This window comes from Pseudorca crassidens, chromosome 20, assembly GCF_039906515.1.
Source record: "Pseudorca crassidens isolate mPseCra1 chromosome 20, mPseCra1.hap1, whole genome shotgun sequence".
In the NCBI taxonomy this organism is placed as follows: Eukaryota; Metazoa; Chordata; class Mammalia; order Artiodactyla; family Delphinidae; genus Pseudorca; species Pseudorca crassidens.
In genome coordinates, this window is record NC_090315.1 from 9,165,815 (window position 1) to 9,183,958 (window position 18,144).

At 58.3% G+C, this 18,144-nt stretch overlaps 3 protein-coding genes across 15 annotated transcripts; 2 read left to right on the plus strand and 1 right to left on the minus strand.

Annotated features, from left to right (window-relative positions):
- The first annotated feature begins 27 nt into the window (after positions 1-27).
- On the plus strand, positions 28-5,384 carry DBP (D-box binding PAR bZIP transcription factor). Of its 2 annotated transcripts, none has more exons than XM_067720871.1 (4): positions 28-166; positions 1,060-1,470; positions 3,090-3,301; positions 4,887-5,384. In XM_067720871.1, the coding sequence occupies exons 1-4, from the start codon at positions 28-30 to the stop codon at positions 5,100-5,102; spliced, it is 978 nt and encodes a 325-aa protein (XP_067576972.1). In that variant the 3' UTR covers positions 5,103-5,384. The 2 variants fall into 2 exon arrangements, with proteins under 2 accessions (XP_067576972.1, XP_067576973.1); XM_067720872.1 differs by having other exon boundaries at positions 4,868-5,004.
- A 178-nt stretch (positions 5,385-5,562) lies between these two features.
- SPHK2 (sphingosine kinase 2) lies at positions 5,563-13,788 on the minus strand. 12 transcript variants are annotated; one of them, XM_067720816.1, is made up of 7 exons: positions 13,544-13,689; positions 12,525-12,671; positions 9,074-9,548; positions 8,069-8,218; positions 7,858-7,952; positions 7,651-7,766; positions 5,563-7,242 (listed from the first exon to the last, which is right to left on the minus strand). In XM_067720816.1, the coding sequence occupies exons 2-7, from the start codon at positions 12,561-12,563 to the stop codon at positions 6,150-6,152; spliced, it is 1,968 nt and encodes a 655-aa protein (XP_067576917.1). In that variant the 5' UTR covers positions 12,564-12,671; positions 13,544-13,689; the 3' UTR covers positions 5,563-6,149. The 12 variants fall into 12 exon arrangements, with proteins under 12 accessions (XP_067576917.1, XP_067576919.1, XP_067576916.1 ...); XM_067720818.1 differs by having other exon boundaries at positions 12,525-12,607; positions 13,544-13,666; XM_067720815.1 differs by lacking the exon at positions 13,544-13,689 and adding an exon at positions 13,207-13,345.
- A 36-nt stretch (positions 13,789-13,824) lies between these two features.
- RPL18 (ribosomal protein L18) lies at positions 13,825-17,888 on the plus strand. Its single transcript, XM_067720879.1, has 7 exons — positions 13,825-13,961; positions 15,174-15,260; positions 15,629-15,736; positions 16,269-16,367; positions 16,907-17,030; positions 17,174-17,243; positions 17,771-17,888. The coding sequence occupies exons 1-7, from the start codon at positions 13,959-13,961 to the stop codon at positions 17,844-17,846; spliced, it is 567 nt and encodes a 188-aa protein (XP_067576980.1). The 5' UTR covers positions 13,825-13,958; the 3' UTR covers positions 17,847-17,888.
- Positions 17,889-18,144: the final 256 nt, after the last annotated feature.

Genomic DNA, 18,144 nt, shown 5'->3' on the forward strand with positions numbered 1-18,144 from the left:
CGTGAGCCTGCGGGCAGGTGCCGGGCGATGGCGCGGCCCGTGAGCGACAGGACTCCGGCCCCCCTGCTGCTGGGCAGCCCGACCGGGGCCCCCCCTGGCGGGGGAGCGCTGCTTGGGCTGCGGAGCCTTCTGCAGGGGACCAGCAAGCCCAAAGAGCCAGCCAGCTGTGAGTTCTAGCCCCCATCTCGCCCAACTCGGACACCCTACTCCCTTAGTGCCGGGAGGGTCCACAGCTACCTCCTACGTGCCAAGAGTCCATCCTCCCAAGCTTTATCTACCCAAATATTATACTTAGGTGTTTAGGCCCCTAGATCCCTCAGCACCCAGGACCCAAAAGTACCGGTTCTCATGCCTGTCCACTCCCAGGATTCAAGACTCTAGGCCCCAGCCCTCTCTTCCTTTTGGTTCCGAGAGTCTGGACCCCTGGGCTCCAGGGAGAAGGGAGGGGGGTGTGTCGGATGCTCACACGGTTGTTACACGGGCTTGGGCGGGGCCTCCTGGGGTCACATGGAGTCTAGGGATGAGGAATGTGCCCCAGGAATAGAGCCCCTTCCTGCCCCTTAGAGTGTGGGGGCAGGGAAGAGGGGGTACAGTGCGCAGAGAGTGGGGGGGGTTGTAGATTACAGAGGAATTAACAGAGCTGTCATTTTTAAAATCTCTCCTGCCCAACCCTCCACCTACCTCTGTCTGAACTTCCATCCCCCTTCTGTGTGTCTGTCCCTTCCTGGGTCTCTGTCCCCATCTCTCTCTTTGCGTCCCTGTCCTCCCCTCTTTTTGAGTCTCCCTTCCTCTCTATCCCTTTCTCGGTCCGCCACCCCCGTCTCTTGTCTTTTCTCTCTGGGTCTCTCTCCCTCTCTGAGCCTCTGTCCCCTCCTCTCTCTGGGTCTTTGCCCTCCCTCCCGGGTCTCTCCCCCACTTCCCTCCTGCCCCCCCTCTCTCTGGATCTCTGCGGTGTGGGGCTCCATCTCCTCGTTCCTCGTGTCTCTCTCCTCTCGGAGTCGCTTCTTCATCTCCGTCTTTCTCCTCCTCCCCACCCTGCCCGCCTTCCCTGGCCCGCAGGTCTGCTGAAGGAAAAGGAGCGCAAGGCGGCCCCGCCGGCAGCCACGGTCCCCGGGCCGGGCCTGGAGCCAGCGGGACCTGCGGATGCCTCAGCTGGGGCGGTAGTGGGCGGCGGGTCCCCACGGGGACGCCCTGGGGCTGCGCCCGGCCCGGGTCTGTTGGCGCCGCTACTGTGGGAGCGGACGCTGCCGTTCGGCGACGTGGAGTACGTGGACCTGGACGCCTTCCTGCTGGAGCATGGGCTCCCTCCCAGCCCGCCGCCCCCCGGCGGCCCGTCGCCAGCGCCCTCGCCCGTGCGCACACCTGCACCCTCCCCAGGGCCCGGCTCCTGCGGCTCGGCTTCCCCTCGCTCCTCGCCCGGGCACGCCCCCGCCCGGGCTGCCCTCGGGGCCGCCGGCGGCCACCGCGCAGGTGCGACGGCTAGGGCGGGGCAGGGCCCTGGTTGGGCGGGGCTTGGACTCCAGAGGGCGGGGGTGTGAGAATCTGGGGGTCAGGAAGGTGGGACTGGGGCTGCATGCCCGAATTCCGCGTCCCCTAATTGGGAGATGTCGGGAGAGGAGTCCGGATTCTGTGTCCCCTAATGGATCAGGAACTGCGTATCCTGGACCTATAGGAGATGAGGGACTTGGGACCCCAAGTTCCAGGAAGCCTGCCCAGTGGTGAGGTCGTGTGAATTTTACGTGGGACATGAGGACAAAGGCTCTGGATACTCGAGGAGTAGGGATTGGGGTCCCAGGACAGTGGAGTTATTTACTGGGGAGTGGACTGCACCCCAGAATCTGGACCCGGAAGCGGTGGAACTGGGGTAGGACCGGAAATCCGAGGCCTCTACGAGGGAGGAAGACGAGGGCCGGACACAGACTTCTGTTTCCCCAGGACAAAAGGGACTGACAGCCCTGCCTCCTCGGCCCCCCCATCCCAGTGGAGAGGGGCTGGCGCCCCGGGTCCCGGAGTCCTTCAGAAGGGACCTTCATCCTGGGTCTTCCATTGGGGCAAGGACCGAGCTTTCTATATTCCTGGGGTAGGGGCTTGGGGTCCCAGAATCGTGTATATCCTAGTGGCGAGGACGTTTGGGGCCTGAGAATATCGAGGGGGTCGGTTCTCGAGTGTTCCCTAGAGAGCAGAGGGGTCTGGATCCTTGGCGGTTGAAAGGTTCGAGCTGGGAGACCCCAGGGAGCAAGAGGAAAGGTGTGCTCCATCTGGCACCTTGGGGTAGCCAGGGGCGGACTGCAGGTTGGGGATTCCTGGACACACCTGCTCCTGGTCCGACCTCCGGGCAGGACCAGGGCCCTCCCCTTCCCAGTCGCACATTCCCGCGCCACGTGAGTCCTCTCCTCCCTCCTCCGTGCTTCGTGCTTCGCGCACGCGCGGTCACGCGGGAGGGGGCGGGACTGGGGAACAGGAGGGCGCCCGTGGCGGCAGGGGGGCGGGGCGGGAAAGCAGGCGCCAGCACGTGACTCGGCCCTGAACCTGTGTCCTCGGTTGGCCCCAGCTGGCTCTCTCTTAAAGGTACAGGCCTCTCTTACGCTTGAACCAACCTGGAACCTCAGAGCCCTTTATGCTTCTTGTCCCTAACTCTTTGGACTTAGCAGCTCTTTAAAGAGCTAACCTGAGGTCTTTTCGGTGCATTAAATTCCTTTTCTCTGAACAGCGGGGGGTCTAGGCTTTGTTTGGGGATTCAGTTAAGAAGGGTAGGACTATAGGGAAGGAAGCTAACGCTGTAACTCTGAAGTCCTGAGGTTTTAGAAGCAATAATTGAGGTTCCTGTGTTACTTAGGGCAAGTCACATATGATTGGGCCTCAGTGTTCCTGTGTGTAAAAGTGGAGCTGGTTTCATGATTTCTAAGCATCTTTGTGGCTTAAGGAACCTTCATATTTTATATTAGGGAGGTTGATCCCTGGCAGGCTTTATGTTAAACCCCATAAGGGCCTTCCGTGTGGTGGATATGATACCTGAGCAGGGGGTAGCCTCTGGGAACCCCCTCCCCAAAATAAATACACACTCAGGTGGCACATTCTATTTCCCCAAGGCCTGACCTCTCGGGACACACCCAGCCCTGTGGACCCAGACACGGTGGAGGTGCTGATGACCTTTGAACCTGACCCAGCTGATTTAGCCCTGTCAAGTATTCCCGGCCATGAGACCTTTGACCCTCGGAGACATCGCTTCTCAGAGGAGGAACTTAAGCCCCAGCCAATCATGAAGAAGGCACGGAAGATCCAGGTGCCAGAGGAGCAGAAGGTGAGCATTGCTGGGTGTAGGACGCAGGCTTCGTGGGTGCTGGCTCCAGAGCCAGCGGTGGCCCTTTCTTTAGTCAGACCTGGGTTTCTCACTTGGGATTAGCTCACATTCTCCTAACCTACAGCTAAGGACCAGTCCTCCTTGGCCAGGGGCTGCACAGGGACAGAGGTTTGGGCTTGAGATTTGTGCAAACCGTATCGTTGTGGGATTCGGACTCAGCCAGCACTGCTGGGACAGTTTTACAGGCTTGGAGCTTCTCCTGTCGGTTGGACCCAACACCCTCATTGGGGCAGGCTTCGGGCTCTACCAGGCCCAGTTGCTAAGGATAGCATCCTTTAGGAATGTGATATCAGCTTGTTTCTTCTGAGCAGCCAGCTAGGCAGGGGTTGGTCCTTGAATCTCTGAGCTGGGGCATCCTTCAGGGCAACTGCATCTGCCTAGGATGAAGCTTTGCCAGCCCCTCTAGGCCTTGTTTTCTGGACTCACTGTTAAGAGGCCTCAGGTTCTCATTAGCGGCCAGGGCCACATTCTGATTTGGGGTGCTTTGGGCAGTGACTGCATCTCTCTAGCATTCTGTCTTTGTCAGTCCTGGGTTCTTCCCTAACAAGAAGTACTTGGGCTTGTCTCACAGACTTTGGCGTGTCCTTGTGTAAGACACAACTACTTGAAGCAGTGAGTACTGGTCTGTAAACCAAATCTAGACCAGTGGTTTCTCTTGCCATGAGGCCTTGTTGCTAGGGAGTGGGTTTACCCTAGCTAGCAGGGACTAGGCTTTAATGAAATGGGGATGGAGGGGCATCTTTCAGAGCTCTGGGTCGTCCTTGTACTAAGGAGTGGTCCTCCTCCACAGCCCAATTCCAGGACTGGAGAACTCTAAACATAATGGTGTGGGGAGGTCTCAGGATAGGCCCATTTGCAACCAGGGACTGTTGGGGAGGAGGCAGCTCCCTGGCCTCTATTCAAAGCCAGTGGGTCAGAGACTGGCTGTGGTCACTGGGACCACTTACACCTCACTTTTGTTTGCTAATGAGGGGTGAGGTTGCCTTGGCAGCAAGGTCAGAAGGGCCCAGCTCTGAGAGGATTTTATGGGACACCAAACCCCATCACTAGGGAACCTAGGCTTTCCTTAGCAACCAGGATCTGGAAAGGTGATGTATAGGGCAGTGCTTTTCAATGGGAGAAGTCTTCAGACCCTGAAGGTCTTATTGCTAGGGAACAAGAATCCTTAGCAAACCAGGAGCTAACTGCAGGCCTTTTGTCAAGTGAGAAGAGCTGGGCCTCCTCTGCACAGTGGAGACTTGAAGCTCAGTTGCTTGGGGTGGGAGGCTATCTCACGCCTTAGCTGTTGCTAGGGGCCTGCTGTCCATAGCAGCCGGGGCCCTAGAAGGCCAGATCTTGGGTACCCATTCAGGGGAGATCGGGTATCCTCTAGGCCCCACTGCTGGGTGAGCAGCAGCCCAGGGTGGGGGTGGGGGGTAGGTTTCTTAGGTGCACTCTGGTCCTTGAAGTCAGAAGCAAAGCTGCTCCTCCCTTCTCTCGCTGGGCCGGGGCCCCTCTGGACCTCAGTGCTTTCCCACCCATCCAGGATGAGAAGTATTGGAGCCGGCGGTACAAGAATAACGAGGCAGCCAAGCGGTCCCGCGATGCCCGGAGGCTCAAGGAGAACCAGATATCGGTGCGGGCGGCCTTCCTGGAGAAGGAGAACGCCCTGCTACGGCAGGAGGTGGTGGCCGTGCGCCAGGAGCTGTCCCACTACCGCGCCGTGCTGTCCCGCTACCAGGCCCAGCACGGAGCCCTGTGAGGCCGCCCCCACCCCAACAGGTGGAGCTCTCCTCCGCCTCACTCAGACTTGCGCCCTGACGCCCTCTTCCCTCCCCGCCCTGTGGCCCACGGGCCGGCCAGCTGGGTGCCCCAGGGATGTGATGATGCAGATAAATACATTTATATTTTTAAGAAAAAGTGAGCCTCCCCGCTCCCTCGCGGGGGCGGGGAGGGTCCTCAGTGTGTGCCCCCCGGCACGTCGGGGACCCCATCCTCCCACCGCCTCCGTTAACACGATCCTGAATAAATCTTGAGAATCCCAGAGCCAGCTGTCGTGGGGGAGGAGGCAGCTCCCTGGCCCCAGTTCAAGGCCAGCGGGTCACGCTGGCCGCAGTCCATGGGCAGGTCTGGGCTTCGGTCCATAAAAGGCAGGAGCTGCTGGAAGTGCCTAGAGTCTGTTCCCTCCCACGGGTTGCTGGATGGAGGAAGGGGCGAGGGCCTGAGAGGAATGAAGCCACTACCTTTATTGCATAGACCTTTTCAATTGCTTTGAAGATTGGGGCTGGGGGACGCACAGAAGACGGAAGAAACGAACTTCCCCGCCCCCACCCACGGGGGGAGGGACATTAGTGCAAATCGGAGCGCCGCCCGGGGAACTTGCCCCTCCTGGGCTGATTGGCCAGCTTGGTGGAGACACCGGAGTAGACGGGGCCGGTTATCTAAGGCCTCCCCAGCCCGTACATTCCAGGTCACGTCACTGGACTACGCGTTAAGACAGGCTCCGCCCTCAGCCGACCTGGCTTTCTACGAGCCGTTCTCGAGGGTCTGGAGAACCCGCCCTCGTTGATCAGGCACTACCCTTGGGGCGAGCCCATTTCTCCGTGACCGTCAGGACCCCAACCCCCGGAATTCGGGACATCCTCCAGCATCACCTCTGGTCCCCTAGGGTAGGGCGCAATCCTGAGACCAGGCAGGACCACTGTAGCCTCCGCCCTGACTCTAGCAGCCACACCACGACCCCTAGCTCAGGCTCCGCCCCCTCAGGAATGTAAGCCCCGCTCCGGGCGAGTTCCAAGCTTGGTTGGAGTTAAGGCTCCCGCCCAGGGCAGCCTGAAGGACCCGTGAGCAGAGTACCGAGGCCGGGATGCACCTGCGCCTGCAATGGCCCATACTCCACCTGCTCCCCGTCCACCGTGAGCACGCCGCGGGGCGTGAGCGGCTCAAGGCGGAAGGCACGAGCCGCAGCGTAGCCCAGCTGCGGACAGCCCAGGCTGAAGTGGCTACCGCGCTCCATGGCCAGAAACAGGCGCAGGAGCGCCGCCCGTGAGATGCCACCGCGCACCCAGCACAGGTGCACCAGGCCGTCGTCAAAGCGCGCGTGGGGCGCTGCCACTAGGTCAGCCCCCAGGTGACTGGGTGAGATGGCCAAAATAAGCACAAAGTCCCCCTCCATTGTCACCCAGCCTGGGGGTAGTGGAGCGCCTAGAGGAGGGAGCAGGTGGTCAGGTGGGCCCCCAGCAGAGATGGCTACCCGGGCATCAGGGGTGGGAGGTGGGAGCCCAGAGGATGCTGGCATTTCTGAGGCCCCCTCGGTGATGGGTGAGAGTTGAGCTGCCTTGGGGGAGCCAGGCGGCGAGGGCAGCAGTGGGTCTGGGGACAGTGGAGCATCCCCGGCCCCACCCCAGTCCCCAGCCAGCTCTGGGCCCCCACCGTTGAGGGACAGGATGGGCAGGGGTTCAGGTGAGCCAGGGGAGGTCAGGGCAGGCTGAGGCAGGGGCAGGGGCAGGTCAGACACTGAGCGGTGCAGGGGTGAGTGGGCCACGGGTGGAGCTGGGCCGGGGGCTAGGGTCAGCTCTGACTTGGCACGTGGCAGGCCATGGGCAGGGGCGGGTGAGGCGGGCTCCACCGTGGCAGGGAGGTAGGAGAGGCGGCCGCGGTAGGTGTGCAGTGTGGCGAGGCCCAGGACTGTGCCCAGCGTGAAGCGAGCACTGCCCAGGGCCCTGAAACGCTCGCTCTGGATGTCCACATCTGACACAAAGCCCCAGGCCACAGACAGGAAGGAGAAACAGCGGGAGCCGGAGGCCAGAGTGACGGAGAGCAGGTCCAGCGGGTGGCTGCCACCCCGGCAGAGCAGCAAGGAGCAGTTGAGCAGCAGGTCAATGCCCAGGGCCGGCTCAAACCTTCACAGTCAGACATGGACGGATGCGGTGGGAAAGAGCAAACAGGCTGGGTGAGAGACACAGCGCCAGGCGGGGAGGAGAAACACACAGACGGGTGGGGCAGCAGACAATGGGGAGAGGAGGCCGGGCATGTCCTGGGGCCTGCCCGCAGCCATTTGGCCACCTCCGGACGGACTCCTCTTACTGAGCCAGGTTCCCTGCCGGTTCTTTCATTCCATAAGCATTCACTGAGTGCCTCCTGTGCGCCAGGCACAGTTCTAGGCACTAGGGAGACAGCTAAGGACAAGACAGGCAAAAATGTCTGGGGGGTGTGGGGAGCATCCCTCAGCCAGACTGACCTGGCTGAGGGGAAGATGTGGTGCAGATGTACCAGGTCCCTGTTATCCCAGGAGGGCTCCTCCCACCTACCCCCCATGCTGGTTCACGGCTCCTGCCAGTGCGTTGCCCGAGCCACAGGGGAGGATGCCCACGGGGGTCTTCACGGCCTCTTCCCAGTCGGGGCGTTCTAGGAGTCCATTCAGTACCTGGAGGGTGGGAGACCAGACACCTGCGTGTTGGCCCTGGCCTCCGCAGTCCCGCAGGGCTCAGGCTTGGGGCAGGGTGGTCCTACCCTACCTCATACAGCAGCCCATCTCCGGAGACGGTGACGATGCCATCCCACTCGCTCAGGCTCAACCCCTGGACCAGCTCCCGGGCATGGTTATGTCGTTCTAAGGTGGGGAACCAGGAAGTGAGGCAGGCTGTTCCACCCCTGACCAACCACCACTCCCCAGGACTCAGGAGTCCTAGCCCCCAGCTCCCGCCTCTATCATGACACTGCCCTTACCTGTCTGGATGAGGTTGAAGGACAGCCCCGCTTCAGAGATCATGGGCAGCACATGGTTCTTACACCACTGCCAGGCCAGGCCCCGCCCCCCAAAGGGATTGACCAATAGGAGCAATCGGGGAGGCCTTGGCAGAAGGTCGGGGGTGATTTCTGCAGAGAGAGGAGAAGGAGTCTACAGAGGTCAGGGCACCAAGCCCCTCACCTCAGAACCAGTAACTGCAAATAGCCTCCAGTGGAGGTGGTGGAGGGCTGGCATCAAAACCTGCTGGGAGTTGAAAGTTATTTTCTCCCCGGCCTCACCAGCTCAGGCCCAGGTGTATAGCCCGCCCCCCTCCCAGGTGCTGAGACAAAGGCAGGGATCCGGTGTCTAATCCCAGAGCCCTTTGGACTCACGGGGGGGGGTGGGGGGGGGAGCTGTGGTTTCCACCTTCCACACCCCCAAACACCTGGAACCCAGGAACAGGTTACTCCACTGTGAGTGCCTCACCCCCAGCCAGCCAGGACCAAGGAAGGCCCGCCGGCTGGGGACCCTGGAACCTTTACCTTCCTGTGCCAACTGAGTACCCTAGGTGGGGGCCTCTGCCTGAAAGCCTCCTCTGAATCCCCACAGCTGGATTAGATGCCACCTCTGGGCTCCTGAGATGCCCCAGGGGACCTCTGCGAGTGCCTGTCATCCAGGGTGGTGACTGAGCATATCTCACTTGGCTGCTCTCACCAGCCCGGGAGCCTCTGACTCATCTGTGGTCAGGACCCATGAAAGGGGGGAGGGGACAGAGACAGAAATCTCATGAGAGCAGCAGACCCAAATCCTTCTCTGCCTGGAATTTTGCCTTCTGTGCCCATCCCTGTCTGTGCATCACTCTTTCAGTATGAACCCAGAGAGACACATCACACAGACAGACACACAGAAAAGTAGAGACAGAGATGCCCACAGAGATGCCGCAGAGGGAAATCTGCGGAGACACCAAGGTGGCCTTAGGACAGAGAGGCCGCCCAGTGCCTCACCCCCGTCCCCAGGTAGTGGCAGTCCGCGGAGCAGACACGTGAGGGCAGTGGCCCAGCGCTGGGCCTCAGCACGGTTCTCCTCGTAGGTGGCCGCCCCGTCGGCCCGGAAGGTGCGTGCAGCTCTGCGCCGGCCCCCCCGCCGGCCCCTCGGGTAGGTGTAGATGCAGAAGTAGGCTGCTGAGTCCGAGGGGCTTCGGCTCCGCAGGGTGCAGCAGCCTGAGACCTCAGCCAGCAGGACCAGGCCACCCCGGGGCCGGGCTTCAGGCTTTGGCCGCAGCCGTTGTATGTGCAGGGCTTGTGGTGTGAGAGTGAGGGCGAAGCGTGGGCCTCGGGCTGGGTAGGAGCCAAACTCGCCATGCAGGAGTGGGGTGCTGGGGGTCAATGGCAGTGGCGGTGGGGGGGCCATGGCCTTGACCCTGTCCAGGGCGCTCCTAGGCCTGTGGCCCCAGCTCCAGGTCAGCTCCTGCTCTGGCCTCTGTGGGGAGGAAGGAGGGTAGGAGTCAGAGTCCAGGACCCCCATGGTGGGCAGAGGGAAGCAGGGGCAGGGCCTGTGGATAAGAGGAGACAATGAGGGGTGCTGACAGGCAAGATGGGAGCACCAGACAGGCCCAGACAAAGTGTGGGAAGACTGAGGACGCAGGGCAGAGGTCAGCTGGCCAGGAAGGCCAGCATCCTGGAGGGTCCACACCCAGGCATGCAAATATTCATTCCTTTATTCCCCAAATATTTATTCAGTAGTATGTGCCAATCATGGTGCCAGGCCCAGCAAACACAGCAGGGAATAAAACAGACAAAAATCCCTGCCTTCGTGGAGTTTATATTCCAATCGGAAGACAGGAAAACAAGATAGACATAAAATACATATCGTGTTGGATGACAATTAAGGAGAAAAATTGTCATTTTCTCTTTGGAGAAAAATAATGCAAAGGAGAGAGATCAGGATGGTGGAGACATATAAATAGACATACAAAGGTAGAGAAAAACAACAGAACACACACACACACAAACACCCCCACACACCTACACACAGTCAACTCCAGATGGAGAAAGTAACAAGGAAGAGGCACTGAGACACAAAGAAAAAGATCTGAGAGCCAGAGAAACACTGAGAGGAGACAAACAGCTTCAGTGAGATGAAACCTAATATAATGAAAGATACTTAGGGAGCAGAGTGAGAGTTTAGGGGCTCCAGAGGCCCTCTGAGAGTCAGACAACAGAGTTAGGAGAGAAAGAGCAGACAGGAGAGGCAAGAGGTAGGGGATGTAGTAGCTGGAGAAACTGAGAAAGGGGTGTGACATGGAGCAACTAAGGGGTCAGAGAGGTAGAGGAGCCACACGCAGGCACCTGCAAGGGACAGGAGCCAAGAGCTGGACCTCAAGCACTGACCTGGGTGTCTGGCCGCCTGCTCTCCAGGGAGAGAGTGGGAGCTGGGCCTGAGGTCCCCTCCCCCTGCCCTCTGCCCAGTTTCTGCCTCCTCCTTCCAGCTCACCTTTGTTCCCCACTGCCCCGCCCACCCAGTCACCTATCAGTTCTGCCCCTCACCTTCCCCAGGCGCAGAACTGCCCCAGACACACCCCCATCTGTGGACTCACTCTCAGGAGCCACCTCTGCCCCCTACCCTGGGCAGCTCTTCAAGCCCCACCCCTAAACTTGCATTGACTCCCCCCCCCACTTAGAGCCCTAGATCTCCCCCAGTTCTGGGGCCTGCGCCTTGGTCCCTAGGTCCCCAGGTCTCTGGCCTGGTCTCCATTCTCTCCACCCTCCATGTACCCCAGACCAGGGCCTGGGTCTCCATCCATAGGTCCCCCCAATCCATAAGCCTGAGTCTCTGTCTCCGGTTCCCCGGGTCCCGGCCCTCCATCCCCACCCCAGTTCCAGACCTGGGTTTTCATTCCTGGATCCCTCAGTCCTGGTTGTGGCTCTCCATCTCCATCCCACACCCCTAGTACCCAAGTCCCGGGCCTGCGTATCTGTTCTTCTTGCTCCCTCAGTCGTCCTGACTCGGGTCCCTGTCCCGACACCCCAGACCCTCCTCACACGCCGGATCCTCCTCCAGGCGGCCACTCAAGTCAGCACCAACTGCCCCCCATCAGACCCAGGGGTGGGGGGGAGGGTGTGCATCCGCTCAGCCAATGGCCGCGCGGCCGGCCTAAGTTGCACCAATAAGAGCGTGCGGGGGCGGGGCCAGCAGACTCGCGAGCTTGGCGCAGGGGCCTGCCGCGGGAGAGCGGGAGAACTGGGCGGGGTAGCGCGCTTCGCGAGATCAGCCGCCATTGTAGGTGAGGGCATACGCGCAGCAGAGGCGGCTTCACGGAAGCATGGCCAGAGCCCCTGTCGCCATCTTTGTTGAGGGCAAGTGGGCCTCTCCCATCCTTTGACTTTATAAAGAGAAGGGGCAAGGGGGAGAAGGTCTTTAACTGCAGAAAGAGAATGACCCTAACACAGTTAACAAAGACCCAGAGATATGCAAAAACAGTAAAAGGGAACAGTGAACCAGAGTCAGAGGCAATAAGAGACTTGAAGAGAGAGTGTTGTCTCTTTTTCAGACAGTTACAGAGAGTCAGAGAGATGGACATAAAGAAAAGCAGAGATACAAACAAAGAGACAAAGACAATGGAATTAAGAATGTGCAAGGTGGGCTTCCCTGGTGGCGCAGTGGTTAAGAATCCGCCTGCCAATGCAGGGGACATGGGTTCGAGCCATGGGTTCTACATGCCTCGCGGCAACTAGAGAAAGCCCACGGAACGAAGACCCAACGCAGCCAAAAATAATAAATAAATAAAATAAATAATAGATTTTAAAAAATGTGCAAGGTAAGGACATAAGAAAACCCAGAAAATGATGGACACAGCGAGACATGGGGACAGACACTTTCAGAATGAAAACCAGGGAGGAGAGGCTCATTAATTCACAAACTATTTACCTTGGGCACAAGCTAGCGTGGGGGCAGCATGACATAAATATCTGCCCAGTGAATGACCCAGTTACACGGTAAGACGGAGACTCAGGAGAGAGACTGGGAGTATCTGAGAGAGACCTCTAGGTCAGGGGTGAAGGACAGAGAGAATATTAGAGGCTGAGAGGAACTGAAGCCAAGAGACAGAAAGCAAAGATGTTGACAGAGATACAGAGAGGCAAAGACACGATGAAATTGAAAGAAATCATGGCAAGAATAATATCAGGTGACCAATCAATGTACCTAGTGTTCAACTGAGAACAACAACAGCACCAGATAACATGTGCCAAAAAGTAACCCGGAGAGAGGGACAGAAACCCAGAAAGATGGAGAGACAGGGAAACACAGTGCGTGTGCTTAGGGCTCCAGGGGAAAGAAAGACAGATACAGTAATCAAAGAGGCCGGGACTCAAAGACCAAGGAACAGGGTCAAGGAGGAGAGAAGGAAACTGTGTTCCATCGTATGGTGATCTGGACTTTCAGATGGACACTTACCTGGTCCTGCTGCTCCTCTGCTTCAAGGTGTCCATTCATCTGCAGGCCCTCTGCTGTGTTATCACGTCAGTAAGACCCTGGCCCTGGGTCGGAGGCCATGGGAAGGTGGTATGGACAAGGAGTCAGGCCTCATGGTGCAGGCCTGGCCTGTAGGAGCATGAAGGGCAGAGGAAAGGAGGCCAAGCTAGCAGTGCTGCAGGGCTTCCACGAGAACAAGTGGACAAGTCAGCTTCATCACTGCCCCAACCAGTCCATCTGGTCCCATCCAGTAAAGGCTAATAACAGCAATAGACGCCCCTTTTTGCAGATAAGGAAAGTAAGGCACAGAGAAGTTACACGACTTGCCCCAAATCACAGGTTGCCCAAGGTCACACCATTAGTAAGTAGCAAAGCCAAGAATTGAATTCGGTTACAGATGGTATCACCATCTTTCTGTCTCTTCTCCTCCTTGGATCTCTACCTTCCCTCTCTTTCTAGGTCTTCTAACTCCCCGGGTCACCATTTCGCCACCCTTGGTCTCTTTCCACTCCCCTTCTGGGTCTCCATTCCTCCTCCTCTTTGAATCTCTGTCTCCCTCTGAGTCTCTCCTCCCCTCTCTTTCAGGAGTTTTTTACTCATCCCTCTCTCCACCCCATCCCCCAAGCCCCGGGGGCCTCAGTTTGCCTCCTCTGTGCTCCAGTACCTTGCACGTCCCTCAAACCGAACCCGCTGGGCCACTTGAATCTCTCGGCTGGGAAAAGCAGCCTCCAGGTAGCAGGGGCTGAGTAGGGTTCAGGGAAGGGCCATCTGGGGGCAGAGGGAGAAGCTGAACCTAAAAGGTGGAAATACAGAATGCCATAGACTGGGCTGCAGCAAGAAGATCTCGGATTAGACCTCAAGTAAGACTTCCAGAGCTGCGGCCGAAGCTGGGAAGCGCAGCACGAGATAAGGCAGATGTGAGCCTGATAAGGAAACGCCCAAAGCCTGAGGTCAGAGGTTTCCCGAGGTCCCGACTAGCCCCGCCAGCCCCGCCTCCTCACCTCCAATACTCGGCCCTCTAGGTCCTCCGGGAGCCACAGAGAGGCCTTCGGCGTCGGGCCAGAGCGTCACCGCACGACACGTCTTCCTAGCTCCGCGCGACATCTCTCTGGCTCCGAGATCCCCTTCTGCCGGAAGACTATCAAGAACAGGGACTGGATAGGGCCAGAGAGGCCTCCGACGTGCTGGCCCTTCCCTCCTTGGCGTAGCGCTTGTTCCCCTTTAGATGTTCCTCCACCCAATTCCGGAATCGCCCATCTAGCTGGTCCTCCGATTCACCATAGAGAGACATGAGTCAAGGTAGAGCGCCGCGTCGCGCCCGTGTGACGTCACGTAGGCGCCACTCGCTGAAGGCTTTCCCCGCCCATCCTAGTTCTGTTCTCTCTTTCCGGACCTGGCTAAGGAGGAGGCGCCATCATGGTGAGCGCGTTTTGCGGCGTTCGGGGCTTGATCATCCGCTGCCATCCGCCGCGGTCTCGCGCTGGGGACGTTCCAGAGTGAGGCAGGGGTTCCGGGGTGTTCGAAGGAGGCGACTCCCGCTGTGGGGAGCTATTTTGGGAGCCCGAAGACCAGGAATGGGCGTTCTCAACCTCCCGCCCCTCCCATAATTCTGTATTATAAGTCCTATCGAATAGATGATCAAATCGAGGGGCAAGGAGGTTAAGTAATATGATCGGGGTCACAGTGCCAGTAAGTGGCGGAGCCAGGATTCGGACCCAGGCGCTGCTCCCACAGCCACTCTTGCCTGTGCTGTCCCTGGATCCGTCACTCCCCAGCCTGAAAAGCTGGGTTCTGGGGCGGGGTGGGGGGGTGTCAAGCGTCCGGTGCCCTAGTGTGGGGGCCAGGCAGGCTTCCGTTCGAGCCTCAGTTCCCTACCCACCGTATCATCATCCCTGTGCGCAGAAAGCATCTGTTAATTGGAGACCCAGTAATTATGCCTCAAAGATGTGAGTTTGAGAAGAAATAAGTCAAAGGAAGTGCTCACCACGGGTCCCTGCATACATTAAGTGCTGGATAAATGAGAACAATTAATGATTAGGTAGTTCTTTATAACTCATGACACAGCCTGAAAAACTTGGAGGAAAGCAGGCAGGGGGTGTAGTGGAAATCGTGGGCTCCCTTCAGTTTTAGCACTACTGTGGGAAACGATACTTCACAAGGAGGTCGTTCTAGGGTTGGTCTATGCAGAGTAAGTTCTAGAAAAAAGGGTCGTTTCCTTTATAAGAACTTGGAGTCTGCCCTTGGTTTAAATGTTTTTGATAACGCTCCACGCATGGGAGCAAGGTTTGGGAGCTTAAATAATACTTACATTGTTGAAAAATATAGTTTCTAAAGAAGTGAAAACTTGGTTAACGCGGCTGCTGTGTTAAGGTCTTTCACGGTGCTGTGTGCCGTGTGTTGAAGGCTTTTTGTGTAGAATTAGGCGTCCCCCTCCTTTTTTTTTTAAACAAAGTCACTTGAGGCCCGGGAGTTTTAAGTATTTTCCCAGAGGGCTCCCAGTGGTGATCTGGGATTTGTTGTCTCCAGAGACTGGGGCTTTAGCTGTTTCTTAGAGGTGAGGAATAACTGTTGATGGGGTGAGGAATCTGCTGGATCAGAGTTGGGTTCATGGTCTTCCCTTCACCCCTGCAGGGAGTTGACATCCGCCACAACAAGGACCGAAAGGTTCGACGCAAGGAGCCCAAGAGCCAGGACATCTACTTGAGGCTGTTGGTCAAGGTGAGGTTGGGGCCTAAGCCCTCTAGGCAAGGCCACCCTGGAGATATGAATACAAGTTCTAGAGCCTCCGTGCTGGTATTGGTCCCGGGCTCCTTGCAGGGGCCTTCAGGGCAGGCTCAGGTCTCTGCTGCTTTCCCTTAGCTTCTGGAGATTCCAGTGTTTTCAGCCTCTGGGCTGGTTTACCAGTGGGGAGGGGGATTTTCTGGGTCCCTGGCCAGGAGGGACCTAGGCCAGCTCTTTCCCGTGGGCTTAACGGGATGGGGCAAAGCCCTAAGTCACTTCTTTGCCCCTTCGTTAGAAAGCTGAGAGGGAGGGAGGGGGGCGGGTGGGCTGCCCCGGGTTTAATGCTCGTTTTCCTTCTCCTCCAGCTGTACAGGTTTCTGGCCAGGCGAACCAACTCCACCTTCAATCAAGTTGTGCTGAAGAGGTTGTTCATGAGTCGCAGCAACCGGCCACCTCTGTCCCTTTCCCGGATGGTGAGGGGCTGAGGCGGAGGGCATAGCCAGCCTGGGGAGCGACTGGATCGTGTCTGGAGCTGGACTTCGGGTGGAAGGGCGGGCTTGGAGCTCTCTGGTAGCGGCTTGGCTATCAGCTGGCTTAACCTCATCCAGTGGTGGGTGCAGAGCTCTGACCCTCTGATTGTAGCTGAATAGTGGGGGCATGGGACTGGCTTGGCCTCTTGGTCTCATTTTCCTTCTCATTGTGTGTGTCTAGGGGTGGGTTACAGTGGCTTTATGAGATCTTCCTGAGGTTTCAAGTTATAGAGCATCTTCTGTGTCAGAAGCTTTCTGTAGGAGAGAACCGTGGAGGAATCTGTTTGTATTTTCTTTGGAGATTTTCCCAGACTGGACCTGAGATTAGGCTTGTGCTAGCTTGAGAGGTGTGGCATGGGTAGGTTTAGCCCAAACGGGACACAACTGTTGGTCCTTGGGATGCCTGAATGGGTGGGGTTGGATTTAACCACCACAAGGGACTTGTTTAATGTGCATTTCATCCCCACCGCCCCAGATTCGGAAGATGAAGCTTCCTGGCCGGGAAGGCAAAACGGCTGTGGTGGTGGGGACTATAACGGACGACGTGCGTGTCCAGGAGGTGCCCAAACTGAAGGTGAGCGGGGAGGGGGCTCAGGAGCGTGTTGGGTGGGTCACGGTGAGCTCCTGTGGACCCGGCTCAATTTCTCGTGCCGCCGGCAGACTCATCTCACCTCTGGGTAAGGCAGGCGTCGTGCCTGGGTTGAAGGGTGGGGGGGGGGGGTTGTCCCTCACATTGTTGATAGCAGGTATCCCTGGACAAGCCCCTTCTGGGGCCCAGCTGATGGTACTCGCTCTGGACCCAGACAGCCAGAGTTCAGACCTGGATTTCTCTGCCACTTTGTAATCTCTGGACAAAGTCCTGGATTTCTTTGTGCCTCAGTTTCCTTATACATAATAGCTTCAGGTTGCGGTGTTAAAGGGGTTTCTAGGAGTAAAGTGGTAAGAATGGCTGTCGTGAGCTCAGGAAGCTGCCTCCAGTAGTTGGTGGTGTGGTGATTGGGCCGAGGAAGCAGCTGGGACTCCTGCTGGGCCTGGGCAGTGGACAGGAAGTCCCAGCAGCCCCTGGGTCACCCTCCAGGGGGCTCTGGCCACACCTGTCCTCTGTGTCCCCAGGTGTGTGCTCTTCGAGTGAGCAGCCGCGCCCGGAGCCGCATCCTCAAGGCGGGGGGCAAGATCCTCACCTTCGACCAGTTGGCGCTGGACTCGCCCAAGGGCTGTGGCACTGTCCTCCTGTCTGGTGAGTGCTGCTTAGTGGCTTGAGGGGGTCTGTAAAGAGCTGTGGGACTGCTAGCAGCCTTTACCTTGCCAGGCCTGGGCGGTCAGTGACACTCCCACCCCCCCCCAGATCAGCCTGAGCCACCGCTTCCTTCCCTTCCCCAGGTCCTCGCAAGGGCCGAGAGGTGTACCGGCATTTCGGCAAAGCCCCAGGAACCCCGCATAGCCACACCAAGTGAGTATACCTAGCCCTGGACCCCAGCCTGCAGGTCTAGGCGTTGCCATGCTTCCAGCTGCTTCTGTTTCTCCCACTAGTCCAGCCTCAGGTCTCTCTAGAATTCCCCCACCCTCTTACCCGCTTTTCCTTCAAGACTGCCTAAAGTTCTGTTCCTCGGGTGTTGAGCTCCCTGCACAGCCAGCATCACAGATGCAGGCTTCCCAGGGCCTGTCCCCGTCTTTGTGGTGGGGCCTGCATTCTGTCCAGCGCTGGGGCGCCCAGGTGGATGGCCCCAGGGCCTAGTGCAGGCGCTTCAGCAGCCACTCCTGCCAGTTTTGCTTCCTGCGCTGCCAGGCTCTTCCAGCAGCGGACTTGGTGTCACCACTGACGCTGCTTGGGTTGAGCGAAGCCCCCTTCTGGTGTCCCTGTGCTTCTCTGTTAGAGCAAGCAGCTCTCTTCTGAGCTCCCAGCCAGACAGGTGGCGGGGGCGTCCCTCACTTGTCTGTAACGTGTGCCTCTTCTCACCCTCCCTTCTCTCTCTGCAGACCCTATGTACGCTCCAAGGGCCGGAAGTTCGAGCGCGCCAGAGGCCGACGGGCCAGCCGTGGCTACAAGAACTAACCCCAGATCCTACCTTGTTATTAAAAAGATTTTGGATGCTAATGGCCTTTTGTGTATTATTGGGGAACGGGGTTGGGGGAGGGAGAGGATCAGAACCGGCGGTGAGAACGCCTTTGTTTGGGGGAATGGTTGCCACGCCCCTTTCTGGGGAGACCAGCCTTTGGGGTGAACCCCTTCCGCTGTGCTGGGCGACCTTTGCTGGGGGACGGAGCCTACCGTCCCAGGTGTGTGTGGTCACTGCCCTAAGCCTGTTGGCTCCCTTGGACCTCGCTGCACCGTTGGGACCTGGCAGCCATCT

Coding starts and splice junctions, on each gene's coding strand:
- DBP (XM_067720871.1), top strand. CDS start 28: ATGGCGCGGCCCGTGAGCGACAGGACTCCGGCCCCCCTGCTGCTGGGC. Junction 167..1,059: donor GCCCAAAGAGCCAGCCAGCT/GTGAGTTCTAGC, acceptor CCTGGCCCGCAG/GTCTGCTGAAGGAAAAGGAG. Junction 1,471..3,089: donor CGCCGGCGGCCACCGCGCAG/GTGCGACGGCTA, acceptor TATTTCCCCAAG/GCCTGACCTCTCGGGACACA.
- SPHK2 (XM_067720816.1), bottom strand. CDS start 12,563: ATGAATGGACACCTTGAAGCAGAGGAGCAGCAGGACCAG. Junction 9,549..12,524: donor CAGAGGAGCAGCAGGACCAG/GTAAGTGTCCAT, acceptor TCCTCCCCACAG/AGGCCAGAGCAGGAGCTGAC. Junction 7,767..7,857: donor GAGATGGGCTGCTGTATGAG/GTAGGGTAGGAC, acceptor CCCACCCTCCAG/GTACTGAATGGACTCCTAGA.
- RPL18 (XM_067720879.1), top strand. Junction 15,261..15,628: donor ACTTGAGGCTGTTGGTCAAG/GTGAGGTTGGGG, acceptor CTTCTCCTCCAG/CTGTACAGGTTTCTGGCCAG. Junction 17,031..17,173: donor TGGCACTGTCCTCCTGTCTG/GTGAGTGCTGCT, acceptor TCCCTTCCCCAG/GTCCTCGCAAGGGCCGAGAG.